At 47.2% G+C, this 15,005-nt stretch overlaps 1 protein-coding gene and 1 long non-coding RNA gene across 2 annotated transcripts; one reads left to right on the forward strand and one right to left on the reverse strand.

Annotated features, from left to right (window-relative positions):
- Positions 1-4,544: 4,544 nt before the first annotated feature.
- Positions 4,545-7,977, forward strand: LOC112551973. Its single transcript, XR_003096332.1, has 3 exons — positions 4,545-5,058; positions 5,773-5,887; positions 7,840-7,977. It is a non-coding gene; the product is annotated as an uncharacterized LOC112551973 (long non-coding RNA).
- A 904-nt stretch (positions 7,978-8,881) lies between these two features.
- Positions 8,882-14,601, reverse strand: LOC102377516 (BRCA1-associated ATM activator 1-like). The gene is made up of 8 exons (XM_006034049.3): positions 14,051-14,601; positions 13,627-13,745; positions 12,814-13,000; positions 12,296-12,369; positions 11,587-11,689; positions 11,167-11,265; positions 10,195-10,373; positions 8,882-9,933 (listed from the first exon to the last, which is right to left on the reverse strand). Exons 1-8 carry the CDS (start codon positions 14,094-14,096, stop codon positions 9,196-9,198), a joined length of 1,545 nt encoding a protein of 514 aa, XP_006034111.2. The 5' UTR covers positions 14,097-14,601; the 3' UTR covers positions 8,882-9,195.
- Between the last annotated feature and the right edge of the window lie 404 nt (positions 14,602-15,005).

Raw genomic sequence — 15,005 nt, forward strand, 5'->3', positions numbered from 1 at the left:
GCAGACAACTGTTGGGAAGTCTTGCTCCATGATATTTGGATTGCAGTGGCACCTCCAGACCCCCCCAGCACTGCGCCAGGCACTGAATGAATGAGCGGCAAGAGGCAGCTGGGGCCTGAAGGACAGATTGTCGAGACAGACAAGACAGGGGAGTGGAAAGGATTGAAGAGAAGCAAGATGTTGAGCCCGGCATCCCTCAGCCAGTCCATCCCAGCACAGATGCAAGTGGAAACCAGTTCTCCTGAGTCCTAGTCCAGCCAGCGGCCAGTGCTCCAGCATGCTGTGGCAGTCTCCTGTAGTTGAGGAATAGCTGTCCTCCTCTCCTCTGTAAGTTCATTATTTATTCCAAGGAAGGATTTCAGTGAACACTGCACCCCAGCATCAAAGCCGTTGGGTACTGCCTAATATCTATGTCAGGTGCCCATGGCATGTGTGTGTGCGCTGTTGGAAGCACACAGCTGCAGAGGCGGACAATAAGGGATTTATTCTTTCCTGGGTGCAGAGGATTTGCCACATGGCCTTGCCTCCCCTCCCCTCACATGTCCCCTGTGTGTGTCAGGAGGCTCATTTATGCCCTTTCTTCCCTCCCTTCAAAATCTCGTTGCATTAAGAGTCCAAGCCAGCTTCTGTTCAAGTCCTTAAAGGGCTGGATCGACCCTAGGGCAAGCGTCATTTGGTTTAATTGGTATCCTTTTATAAACATTGGCTGGGAGAGTGGGTGTTGGGTGTTGAACAGGCCTGAGCACCTCAAAGTGTCTGGAGACCCAGGAGAAGGGCATGGAGAATAAGAGTTTAAATGCTTTTGCTTAGAGCTGTGAAATATTTATCACTGGTCCTGAATATTTCAGGAATCTTGATGGTTAGACGTGGCTGTCCCAGAACACCAGGCAGAAGTCAGTGCCTGGGGGAAGACTGCAGCCTGCGTCTGTGATAAGGCTGTTTTAGAGCCCTGAAAGCTTTGGCTTGGAAAACTGGTTTAGTTTTAAAATTGTCAGGTTGACACTGAAGACAGAAGGAATCATTGAATTGTAAGTAATTTAAACAAACACACAACACAAACTGGACTTTAGGAAGGCCTTCGACTCTCTCTCTCACCCCATTCTCATTAAAAAACTAGGAGACTGTGGTGTCAACACCTACACAGTCAGATGGGTCACTAGTTGGCTGGAGGGCCGCACCCAGAGAGTGGTGGTGGACGGGTCTTATTCAACCTGGAGGGATGTGAGCAGTGGGGCTCCCCAGGGCTCAGTCCTCAGGCCTGCATTGTTCAACATCTTCATCAGTGACTTGGATGAGGGGGTGAAAAGCACCCTGTTCAAATTCGCAGATGACACTAAGATGTGGCGGGGAGTGGGCACGCTAGAAGGGAGGAATAGGCTGCAATCGGACCTGGACAGGTTACAGGGGTGGGCGCATGAGAACAGGATGGGTTTCAACACTGACAAGTGCAGGGTGCTGCACCTGGGGGGAAGAACCAGCAGCACACCTACAGGCTGGGGAACTCCTTTCTCGTCAGTGCAGAGGCAGGAAAGGATCTTGGAGTCATTATTGATACCAAAATGAACATGGGCCGACAGTGTGGGGACGCGGTCAGGAAGGCCAACCGCATCTTGTCGTGCATCCACAGATGCATCTCGAGCAGGGCCAAGGAGGCGATGCTTCCCCTCTATGCAGCACTGGTCAGGCCGCAGTTGGAGTACTGAGTCTGGTTCTGGGCACCGCACTTCAGGAGGGATCTGGACAGCATGGAGAGGGTCCAGAGGAGGGCTACCCGCATGATCAGGGGGCAGCAGGGCAGACCCTACGAGCAGAGGCTACATGACCTGAACCTGTTCAGCCTCCACAAGAAAAGGCTGAGGGGGGATCTGGTGGCTGTCTATAAACTAGTCAGAGGGGACCCTCCAGCAGGCAATGGGGGAGTCCCTGTTCCCCCGAGCACTACTGGGAGTGACAAGAAATAATGGTCACAAGCTGGCAGAGGGTAGATTCAGGCTGGACATCAGGAGGCACTACTTCACTGTCAGGGCGGCTAGGATCTGGAACCAACTTCCAAGAGAAGTGGTGCTGGCTTCTACCCTGGGGGTTTTAAAAGGAGGCTGGATGAACACCTTGCCGGGGTCGTTTGACCCCAGTGCTTTTTCCTGGCATGGCAGAGGGTCGGACTTGATGATCTGCTCAGGTCCCTTCCGACCCGACAAACTATGAAACCCAACTGAAAATACTGACTTTTGTCTCTTTTTATGAAAATGAATTTTATTGCTGAACTTTCCATCTTATCTTCCCTGGCAGAGTTTTTTTGGGGGAAAAAAGGTGAAACTAAACAAAGATAACAAGTCTGTGATGCAAACTTTGCTCTCTGCTGCCATGGATTTCAGGGGGAAATATGGACCTATTTCCACTGCAGTCCCGGTGGGTCAGAGTTAAGGTGACCGTGCTACAACAAACACACTGTTCCTTTGTTCTTGATAAACCGTTTCACTGCGCGGGCAGTGCAGTTTTATGCCAGCTGTAGCTATTCATCTCTTTGTTTTTCAGAGCTTGGGGGTGTGAATGTGATAGGTTTCTACAGATGCTGTCACTTAGCAACTACAGCCATTTTTGCAAAGCAGCTTTTAGAGTCCTGGGATAACGAGACGAAGACAAACCGTAATCTGCACGTTGTGCTCATGGAGGGTGATTGTGATAGGGATGGACTCGGGGGCTCACCTGCAGCTCTGCTGCCTGAGGGGATTCACCTAGACCATGGCAAGAGAGGGGAAATGGCTTGGCCAACACTACCAAGATTTTAGCATAGCCAGGGCAAGTCATGCTTTAAAAAGAACTCACAATCCTGATGCACCCTGTCCGTCTGTCTGATTGCCTTTGCGCAGGTGTCAGCACAGCTTGGGAGCGAGTTGGGAACACGCTCTGAAAGTGGAAAAACTGCAAGCTGCCCGGGAGTGAGAAGCGTAGCAGGAGACTGAATGCGACAGGCACTGCCAGTGCCGTGAAGCACTGCAAATTCCCGAACTCCCCCACCCTGAAGCCTGCAGTGGCAAGACTGGGTGCTCTCAGCTTTGATCTGTGGCTGAGGACAGACAGTCTGAGAATTGCTGTCTGTTGAGGGGAGAGTAATAACGATCGAGAGCTGATATGGTCAGAGACTGTGCAAGGCCAGATTAAAGGTCTGAGCCCAGGGAAAGAAACACGCTACAGTGATGATGGCTACATTCCTGATTCTCCTGGAATTTTTGACAACTGAATATTGCTTTGTGCGTGTGCGTTACCATCGTATACTTTGAAAGTACAAGGAACTATTGGAATCACTAGACACAAGACGTAGGGACACCGCGGACTCTGGAAATCCGAATAGGTCCCTAGCATCATTGTCATTCACACCTGTCAAGCACTAAAGCTGTCAGTCCTTTACTGAATGGTGGCAGCCCTATCACAGTTGAAATCCTGTGGCCAGCTAAAGCTTGGGATCCAGTCCTAGCTCTGTTAATGTGCTCCTCAAGGTCTTGCATCTGATCTATGGGCAGGCTTGGGGCCAGCACGGCACTTAGTTAACGTGATAGCTTTTTACTGCAGTAGTGATAACTGTACCATACCGGACGTTGCACCCATATAATTACCCTTCACTTTTGGGGATAAGGTAGCAGAGTTCTCCTGCTTTAATCATGTGCAATAGATAAAGCAGAACCCCTCGTGCATGTAGCCAAGTCCTGATTTTGCCATCATTCTGCATTTTGAAATTGTGTAATGCAGACAAAATGCTTTTGTCAAGGGACCTCATTCATTTCCTCCCCTCATCAGGCCAGCAGCCAGTTGTGGTTACACACTGGTCTGTGACAAGTTACACCCCCGGCTGCAGAGGAACGGTCTGTTGTAGAGCAAGCTCTGAACATTTCCACTAAAGATGTATTTCTTGGTACTGAACAAAACCACTGTTCAAAACTGTTACTGCTCCTCCCCACAAAAATGCTGTGAGAGCTTTCATAGCGAACCTGCCAGACCAGTGTCCTTCCCCAAGCCAGATAACTTTTTGAATCTATTGTATTTGCCTCTAGAACTTGTAGATCTTTTGCTAGAGACCCAGCTGAATTTTATATACATATATATTTTCAAAGATACACATGGGAATGTATGTAAGGCTTTGTACATGGGCTCCCCATGAGGTTCTCCTAAGTAAGCTAAAGAAATATGGTTTAGATGGAACTATGGTCATATGTGCGTATAACAGGTTGGATGTTCATGCTCACTGGGAACGTCTACATGTTCATTAATGCACAGTAGTTACTGCACATTTAGTTTATTACTCAATGAAGTACTAACTAAATGTGCAGTAACTAGTTACTGTGCAGTAGCACAGGCACAGTTTGTTGCGACGGTTACTGCGCAGTAGCCTAATAACATCACCCAGTAGCATATTGGCATAGCTTTTGACCAGCACACTACTGTGCAGTGTTATGAGGCTGCTGTGCCGTAAGCATCTTGTGTAGACGCACCCACTGAGTCTTTAATGGCTTAACGTGAAAACAGGAGGGGAAGTATCAAGTGGGGTTTTGCAGGAGTCTGTCATGGGGCTGGCTCTGTTTCACAACTTAATGACTTGCAGGAGTGGATGGAGTAAGCTTGCGGATGATACCAAGTTCAGTGGGGTAGCAGATACTTTAAGACAGAATTAGGATTCAAAATGAGTTGGATAAATTAGGGACGTAGTCTGAAATAAATTGAATGAAATTTAGTAAGGGGAAGTGTAAAGCACTGTACTTAGGAAGGAGCAACCAAACACAGGAATATGTACAAAATGGGTGAATGACTGACTGAGCTGTCACCAGCACCGCAGGGCAGACCTGAATGCAAGCTGAAGGAGTCAACTGGGTGATATTGTTACTGAAAAAACTAAGACGGGGATGTTTTAACAGGAGCGTTATGCACAAGTTGCAGGAAGCAGTTCTGCCACTCACTCAGCAGTGTGGAGGTGTCATCTGGAGCAGTGTCCGGCTTTGGACAACACACTCCCAAAAGATGCGGGAAACCTGAAGAGTCCAGAAGGAAACAACAAGAACTAAGGAGGTAGGCACATGATTTACGCTGGAGTGGTTTTTTTCTTAACTCCGGGCGCACGATGAGGTTGTGGAATCTGTTACTGGAAGGTTTAGATAAGCACATGGTGGGGATGGTTTAGATAGAGATATCTAAACTGTCTGGCTAGGGGGTTGGACCCCTGTCTGGGTAGGGGGTTGGACCTCTTCAGGGACCTTCTTCATGTCCCTTCCAGCTGTATCTTCCTTTGCTAATCACAGGTGATATAGGTCCATAAGAGCTACGAATTAAAAGTACAGCTGTAGATATTTTTTTGCCCCATCAATTAAAACAGACCCACATCTTGCCAAAATTCATTAAGGCACTGTATGTGAAGGACCTAGCCAAAAACAAGGATCTGTTGTGTTGTCTGCTGCCTGTGCATAAGTGGCTAAAAAGATGAACAATCATTCACCAGAACGGTGCTGAAATGTGTTAAATGAAGAAATACACCTAAGATTCACATATGCACCCAGCACAGAGAGGATGGGGCTTCTGTCGCACTGAGCGGAGATGACACTCTCCCAAGATAAGCTGCGATTCCTTCCTCTTTCATGAGCAGCCTTTTGAAAACATTGTTTTTCTAAGTGACCTTCTCGGTGGTGACGGGGGAAGGTTTCTGCTTCCGGGGCATGCTGCACAAACATGTCAAACTAGATCTGACTTTTGAGTCTTAATGGTTTTGATGCTGTGTTTTCTTTGCAGCTCCCGATGGGGATGTATCTGGCCACATGCTGAAAGTGTTACTCCAACAAACAGCTGAAGGCAGCAGAGAATTTGCTTACAAGGGCTGCACTGTGCATTTGGACAAGCCTCACGGGTATGTCTGCCTCCTATAGGCACAAAGTTTGGGGTCTTTAAAACTGCAAGGGTTCGGTGTGGGCCTTTTGGGACTTCTTCCATGATAGATCAGGTCAGCCCCTGCGGGCCTGTTCGCACAGCCATGAAGTTCTTCCCGTCTCTACCGTGTTGTCCGTCATCATCGGTGTCCTATATGGGCAGACCATTGCCTAAACGTGTCCTTGAACCTACGTAATGAGGTGCTGGAGAGCAAGATACCTGCAACCTTTGAGGGTTTTTGTGTGTGCAGGACACAAACTCCTGAGCAACCAGGGCACGTGCTTGCAGATCTCTTATGAAATCCCAAATTCTGCAAGACAGAATCTCTGCAAGAACAGCCTCTATCCTCTGGCTGTGCTGCGGCCATTGGTGGATAGGAATTAAAGAGCCCCGGTGTCAAACTACATTTATTCTTCCCACGGAAGACTCAAGAGTCAAATTAGTTTGACATGATGCTCTTTCTAGAGGGGAAGACTCACTGATAGGGAGCAACTTATAAATAAAAGGCTGGCATTTTATGAAGCATTAGGGATTATAGTCCTGATTCCTCCCTGCCTAGCAAGACTGTGGCAGCGTTTGTTATGCAGAAGCAGGCAACTCTACTGCAGAAGGTGAAATCAGGCTGAGAGTTGGGCCCCTCCGCAAAGGGCACAGCCCTGGAGGCCACACCTGGGAGGCTCGTGCATATCAAACTATTGTCTGCCCCTCCGAGCAGCCAGCTTTCAGACCAACCCCTTAGCAGTAGGTGTAAGTTCAGACACTGTAGGGCAGCAGGCTCTGTGGTGGAGGGGAGCGCTATGGAGCAGATAAGCAGTGCAAGGCAGCCTCATGCCACCAATCCTCTGAGCAAGACTGGATCTAGTTGCTATCAGATCTGGTCCGTGGGCCCTAAGTTGCCAACACCAGCTCTAGGATGTTCCAGAGGCCTGGTTCCAATGAAAGGTACAGGAGGAAGATCCCTCAAAAAGCAAGGTCCATGAGCTGTGGCTCATTTCAAACTCAATCCCTACTTCTCTGTAGCTCTCAGAATGGAAGTCCTTGGGGAAATCCCTGTAGCTGGTGGGATTGCCCTGGGTTCAATTGCAGGTAAGTTCTGAGTGTGCAGATCCTGTTTCCATCTAAGAACCACATGGATCTTGGCAGCAGGGAAAGTAGGTTTCTTTTGCCACCCTCCTCTCCTCGATCTTTCTACTCCCTGCTAGTTTTGGTGTTCTTGTTGCTCTGATTTCCACACCACTTAGCTTTCTCCCTCTTGATGTCAAAGTTAGGATGCCAGTCTCAGCCTCCCAGTGCTATCAAGGGGCTGGAAGAATAGAGTGCTGTAAAAAACTGCAAGGAACAGCAAAGTAGGGAAACTTAGACAGCTCAGAGGAAAGAAAGGTGCAAAAAAATAAAAAATCAGTATTTTTTTAGCTTCCTAATTGTTGGAAGCTTGAGAGCTTTTCACTGTGCAGAGCCTTGTTTATGAAAACATCCCCATTAGCCATCCTGCCAACTGAACCCGTCTTCTGAATGACAGGAAACCTTTATTTCCACTGCAGAGAAGCCCTCAGCTTCAGTTGTGCCATGGCTCAGCCTAGTGTCTAAGTTATCTAGTGGGTAAAGTGGCATCAGCTTAGTCAGTCAACACCATGCCTGGTACCTAGATTTACAGCTTCTAGCATAGAAGCAAACCTGCCATCTAACATTAGATTCAGGGGCCAGGAGACTTGTGTGGACGCACCCAATGAGAGGTGCTTCTGAATTGCTAAAACCTGCTTATCAGCAGGGCCTGATAAGTTTACAATGGGAGAAGTTGGCTGCGGAACAATCTGCTACCTTAAATGTAGCTGGCCACTTCTTTAGCAACCCTTGCAGCTTCTAAGCTTGAGCATCTGGGAGGAAGTGGCCAGCTTATACTTACTGTTCTGTTTTTTTCCTCTCTCTGGTCAGGAACAGCCCCTGCCTGGGTAGGGATGTACATTGCCAGAAGCTGCTACTTCTTTGAAGAGCTGCCATCAACCGACTTTAGGCTTGTGTGGAAGCCTCTGTGCAGAGGGGCAGGTAAGTTGCCCAGATTCATAAAAGGGTATGCCATGAATTCAAAAATCCCCAGCTGCAGCAGTTAAGAATTCAAGAATCTCGATGAGGAAGGATATACCCTCTTCTGTATCCTCCCACAGAAAAGGAATGGTTTGTTCTTGGCCTGCCTCCAAGGCATTATCCATATAGTACTAGCTCTGTTCAGGGGGCTTAGCTATGGTTTGAGACTATTGCTATGGTTACCTTTCTCCTCACTGTGTAGGAGGATTTTTAATGCAGTCTCCTTTTTTTCTGAGTCTGCTAAAGTTGTAAACGGCACAGTCCTTTCCCAGCTGCCTTCTAAGAGCTGTCAAACTCTTCTCAGAAAGCAGTGCTGCCACTTAGGTGAGCTGCTCTTTTTAATTAAAGAGACTTGTTTATAAGAGACAAAACCAAAAGCCTGGTGGTGGTGTTTAGTCTGAAAGCTTTAGGTGCCTAAAGCCTTTGCATCCAAGAGCAGCTTTTCCAGCTCTTCTTGCGTAAAGACTAACAGTACTCTGAAGGGTTGGTGACTGGATTGGGGCCAGAGACCCTCTGGAGGCAGGGTCATTTCTAGTACCTCTGGTTTTCACCTGCCAGGAAAAGCAGTTAGCCAATATTGTTCTTACTTAGCCTGCTTCCATAATTACAAGTATTCAGTGCCCTGTTAAGACTTGTCCTTAGTGCTCTCTTGTGGCCTTAGACCTATTCTGTAGCAGGGAAGCTTGCTGCACGCCTCTGGTTTTTAGAAGAGTAATATGGGCAAGGCCAGATTGGATAGATCCCTTTTAATGTCTCAGCCTCATGGAATCGGCTTCTAAACAGGCTTAAAATCCTGCCTTTGAAAAAGGGCCCATCAGTTTCTTGGCCTTGTACCCACCAGCACTTTTAACCCATTTCGAATGAGTGGCTTTCTAGGCAAGTTTCCCTAGCGCAGGCTAAAGCAAAGGATGTGTGTTAAAATGAAGTGGAGGCATCCGGCTGAGAAACAATTTAATATAAAATGTGCATTTAACAAAAATTGTTCTTTGGCAATTACTGCACCACATGGGAAATGGCGGCATGCCCAAAAGACGGTCTAACCCATTCAAGAGAGGGAAAGGCCCAGGAGGAGGACAGACTCCCTAACAGCTTGTCTTTCTCCAGACTATATCCCTCATCTCTACTCGTGGGTAGCAAACAAATTCTCCTGCAACCAGACAGTGGCTTCAATTAACGCCCACTCAGAGCAGAAGCCTAGCATAGAGGTCAGTAGCAGTCAGCTTCATTCTCCTCCAGTGTCCCCACAGTAGCCAGGATGTCCTGCAGGAGGGACTGGGGGCTCTTCTCAATGTGATCACTACTCTTATCCAGAGCTGCGCGGAGCCCCTCTAAGTCAATTGTTCCCAGAACCAGCAGGACACTGTGTGGCTCATGGGAGCTAACCCCATTGCCATCACCACTGGGATTGGTCTGGGCCTGGGACATCCATCTCCTCACAGTCGTTTCTAACTGAGCAAGGCTGTGCACTTCTGCAGGTAAACCTCCAGGTCCCAGCCTGTCTGTCGGGCTATCATCACAGAGCTGAGCTTTCAAGGCCAGGAGAATTTCGCAGGCTTTCTGAGCTACTGGCCTGTCACAGTCGCACAATGCACCAAACAGGAACTCAAACAACTTCACTCGCTGAAATATCTGCAGGGACTCGTTCAGACGAGTGGAGCGGGTGGCAGAGGATAAGACAGCAGAATATGGGCATCCAGCAAGGCCAGGCTGGCTAAGCGTCTGGGCAGAAAACGCTTGAGCCAGTTCCAGACCACTGACTTTGACTTCCCAGTCTAAGTCACCGTTCACAGCCTGGATTGCTCGGGAGACAAACTGCTCAGTGTCTTTTAGCACCTCTGCGTGGCCTTCTCTCAGCCAGTCAGTGAAGACTCGGATCACAGCCCTTCGAGGGAAGCCCTCCGAGTCGGTGGATAAGATTTCGTGTAACTCTGTTACAATGTCTTCCTAAGAACAAAAGGGGCAAAGAGAAAGAAGGAAATAAGGGTTAAAGAGCTCAGAACAATCCAGTCTCGCTCTACTGCTGACGCATCTTAAACAGCTGTGGAATCTGCCTCCCCAGTTTTCACACCAGTCCCCAGTATTTTTTTAAGCAATGTCTAAAGAGTTCCAAAAGTTGTGCTCTAACTTAACAGCAGTGCAATTGCTGAGGAGTTTTGCTAAACTATACTGTGGGTTGGACTAGTTTAACATTCTCTTCTGCTGTACCTCTTTGTTGTTTACATCATCTGGGGCAGGTATGTTTGAGACAAGGTGGGTGATGAAGGAAAGCTGCCCCATGGCAGCCACAGCACTTGCTCGCACGTAACTCTCTGGGTCTCGAAGAAGATCCTCTGCAAGTCCTGGCACCTCCGAAGAGAAGAGAACTTGCCTGAACCCATCCCGCTCTGTAAATACACAAGTCCACAGAAAAAACTTTATTCCGCTAACCAGCTCCAAACTGTTTCCACTGCAAACAGCCCCATGCATCGTGTAACTATGCCCACTGACTACAGGGACAGCTGCCAGTGAGCTGATCCACTGCAGAGACCAAACAGCTGCTGGCAAGATCCTCCCCCAGTCAAACTCCAAACCCACCTCAGTGCTGGAAGTCAGAAAATCCATCTGCACACTCCTGCAAGAAAAAAACTCTCCCCTTGGAAAGTCAGGCCCTTGCCTCAGCTTGTTGGATTTAAGATTTCATCCAAAGAAAAGAAGTCTAATCCTTCTAGTTTCAAAGCTATGAAATTCACGTTGACTATTACTCAAAGTGCCACTGGCAGTATGTACAGATGGTCCTAAGCAGGGGCACAAACTGCTCAGGCAACTTGACTTTGTGCTGGAGAGTTCCTTTGCTTGAAGACAGAAGTAAAGAAAAAAGGGACTCTTCCCTTTCTGCCACCACACAGGAGCTATAGTGGGCTCCTGCCCCAGCTACAGTGCCCGGGCTCCCACTCCAGGGGCAATGAATGGTCAGCCTGCAGTGTGGAGAAAGGCTTGGCACAACTGGGCTTACAAGTGATTGTAAGCATCACTTGTTGCTTACTGCAACAAGTGATGCATGCTTACTGTCGTTCAGTAAGCATGCATCACTTGTGCAGCCTCCCCATCTCCTAGAGGGAAGGTTCACCAACTTTCACTGGCTGCATTTTGCTTCTAGGCATTTAACCCAGTTTGAAGTGTTTCCATTTCTGCACGTACCTCTCAAGTGTTTAACTAGGAGGGTGAGAAACTCCAGGGCAGAGTCCCGGACTTCCCAGCAAGGGCTGCACATCCGCTTCTGCAGTGCCAGGAACAGACCTGCAGAAAGCCAGCCATGAGTCTGGATGAACACAAAGTGTACAAGTAGCATTTCTTCAGAGCACTGGTGTCCTTTTAAGCATTGTATACAATGTATTGTAGTGCTCCTGCATACCTCCTTCAGCTCTCTGGCACATCAGATTGGCCACTGGTCTATATTAGTGCTGTCTTATAAAGTATAAGTGCACTCAGTATGCTGAGTGTGAAGGGAAAGCAAGGCAGCAGTTCTATGATGCTACCACTTTTGACTTAGAACTATGGCTGCAATAGCTAAACTCTTGGCCAGTGGTTTCAGTTTACCCCAATTAAGAACTTCCTTACGTTGAAGAACCTGCTCAGTCTGCTGCCAGTGATTGCTGAAGCTGGGAGGGTCACATAAGCACAAAATCCACTTGAACGTAGCTTGAAATGATTTTTTCAGAACCTGAAAACAAAGCAATAAAAATTGTAAATGTAACTACTACAGGAAGCATGTTTGCTTCCTCACTGGATGGCGTTGGCTTCATCCTCCCCTTCGCAGAGAAACTGCTAGGGACAGCAAGTCAACATCCTCTGTGATCGTAGATGAAGCTACTGAAGCCAAGGATTCTAATGCTGCATGCTTGTGTTCCTAGCAAGCTCCTAGAATACATCCACTCCTAACTGGGTAATGCTAGCTGCTGGCTTCCCGGTGTCTTAATCCTCCAGGATATGCCCAATCATCATTTTATCCATACGCAGGCAAACCCAGCACCAAAGACTAGAAACTCAAGGCTGAGGGAAGTTTAGTGCATCAATAGTACTACTGCATATAATTGCCTCTCTCTCCCTCTAAGGGCATTGACCTTACTTATGTCATGTACTTACTAGGTCAAGAACACTTAAGCCACTTCCTGTGTGTGTCTCAGAACTGAGACACAAAGCTCTTAAATGTTCCAGCACATACTTTATTAAGAAGCAGTTGTTTACAGTTTCAAACACATTTTAGTGGAACCAGATAAGCTACTCCAGCTAACCACTGTTCCTCTGGATCTCAGGATTCTGTACTTACGGTAGGACTGCTATCTGGACCCTCCAGGTATTTAAGAAGGATATCAAATACACTTTCCTTGAATGCAGCATCACCTGAAATACAGGAAAAGTAATAACTGAGGGGTCAATGTTACTGGACCCAGAAAAATCCACTACTGAAACTACATTTATGGTTCCTAAAATGTCTTCTGGCTGGTAGGGGAGTGGGGGTGGGGGAGAGCAAACAAGTTTCATCCTGTTAAAAACTAAAATGCCTTAGGTCTGAAATCAAGCGAAAACAGAAAGATCCTAATTAGCAAAACTACTTTGATCATTAACTGCGCTACTTTACCAGAAATAAAGATGTGTTGCCGAACTGACATACAGCAGAAGGAGCCTCAAATGGGATCTTTTTCTTACCACAAGACAGCAGTCCCAGACCCAGAAGTTTAAAAAGGGAAGGGGCACGTGGTACTCTGAGCTCTCTTTAAACCCAGAATGACCAAAGATTCAAAAATAAATGTACTGGAGCATAAATTCTGGAAAAGATTCACTCACTTGCCCACTGAGACAGAGCTCCCAGAAGGTCAAGCGCTGACCTCTGAACTCTGAAGCAACCAATCAGGATTCTGCTCATCCTACTTCCCAGACAGGAGACTGGAGTTGCAAGGCCATTACAGAATTGTAATGTTATCATGACAGATTGCAGCAGAGGTATATGGGGCACATCCACTGGCAAACTAGCCTAAGAGAGAAATCAGGTAAGTTTTCCAGTGTGTCTGTTGTGCATCTGTACACAATATAAAAATACAAGTAGCAAGAGAGAGGTTGGGTAGGACTGGCAGAAGCCTGTTTAGTTTTAACACGCCCATCTCTGATATCACAGAAGTCAGACAGTTATTGAGGCATTCTCATCCTGTCCCAAAATGCCACTGCACAGGCAAGAGGACCACTTATCATTACTTCTAGACACAGTGTGACCAGTTGACCATGTGAGGTAACAGCAGTCTGTTTTGACTTCATCAGTTCAAACTCTTGCAGTTCTAGCTGGTAAATTTGCATATAGGTGAGTGAAAGAGGAGAGATGAATCTGTCCCAGCTTACATGGACTGAACAGTAGGTTCAAACTCACTTCTACAGTGGATGCATAGAAGTCAAATGTAGTCCCTCTTTAAAAAATGAAATAGGAATTCCTATGTTATACAACTGGGACAGAGGCAAAAAGGACATTAGATTTCTCAGCAATGCCACGTACAGTTAAATAAGTCATCTGTGCAAGCCCTGCTCTATTTCTGTTAAACCCTATAGTGGAAGTTGGTAACCAATCTTAATGCCATCTTTGAGTGAACCCACTCCTTCCCTGAACGTTACCATGCACAGCAGCTCCTCCAGATGAGCTAAAGTCTGACACAGGAGAGCAGCACAAGATGGCTTGGAGGACAGAAGATTCTCAACAACAGCAGAATCCTTTACAGACTCACCCAGGAAACCTGGAAGTGACAACGGAGATTAGCAGAGCCAGCATGGAAGAAAGCAACAGTGTTTGATAGAGAAGACAGCTGAGACTTTTAAGTGAAGAAATGAAGCAATTTACTAAAAGACTCTTTCTCCAATAAGACATCCTCCATTCTTGTAGTTTTACCACAAATGCTGCTGTTCTTAACTTGGTCCCACTCCTAAGCACCTGTTGCTTAGACTACTTTTATTTAAGGGAGCACTCATGCCTTTTTCCTTCGCACAGGACACATTCTTGTCTCTTGAAGGTGGATTAGTTGCTTGTCTATCCCCACTATACCTGGGCATTCCAAAGGTTGGGAGGCTGATCTCAAAACACAGTCCATTGGCTGAAGCAGGACATTCAGGGCCTGGATCGTTACAGCCTGTGGGCTTCAAAAAGAGGAAGCAACAGTGAACACTTCAGTTCCTCCCCAAAGCACTTGCCCCCCAAAAGGTGGATGAGTTAATTTATTACAATTCAGGACAACAGTCCTCCAGCCACAAAGTGTCCAGCAGCTGGTGACAGAGAATATAGTTATCCAAGGCTTTAAGTTTAATTCTAGCCTCTCTGGCTCAGCCAGGAGTCAAGGGAGAAAGTGTCTTGTGGTTCCCAAGTAGCCTCAGAGCAGCAACGGTTGTTAGGATCTGGAGCGAGAGGGTATCTTGAAGGGAAGGGTCCCGGGTGACCTTTTCCAATCAAAACAGTCATCATACTCTCAGAATGCAGGCATTACTCAGCCTGCACCACAGCAGGTAGCTTATTTAGTGTTAATTCAGACTAACTCCCTGCTGGGTTAGAGGCAGACAAGATTCTGTGGGTAAATGTGGTATCTTTTATTAGAGCAACTACATAGTTGGAAAAATTGTTCTTTGCAAGCTTTTGGGTACAAACACCCTTCTTCAAGGCAGAGGGAGAGTCTGCAATTGTTTTGTGCTCTCCTGGATGGGATAGAAGCCCAGCCAGTATGCAAAAATGCAGGTCTGTGAAAATGCAAATGCATGGCAGAGAGGATCAGAGGGAATGGGAAACTATAGGTGTAAGACAGGTCGGTGTGGGGGCAAAGGGGAATGTTGAGCTCCTGCTAGAATGTAGCCGGTAAAATGCAGACAGGTTACCTGGGGTTATCAGATGACAGGCAGCTTACAATGTGCCATTCATAAAACACCGAACTTCACCAACCTCTTCATCAGAAGCAAACTTCCAAATGAATCCAGACCATGGCAGGACAAGAAGTATAAAACCTGCCAACACA

Source organism: Alligator sinensis, unplaced genomic scaffold (assembly GCF_000455745.1).
Source record: "Alligator sinensis unplaced genomic scaffold, ASM45574v1 scaffold772_1, whole genome shotgun sequence".
NCBI lineage: Eukaryota > Metazoa > Chordata > Crocodylia > Alligatoridae > Alligator > Alligator sinensis.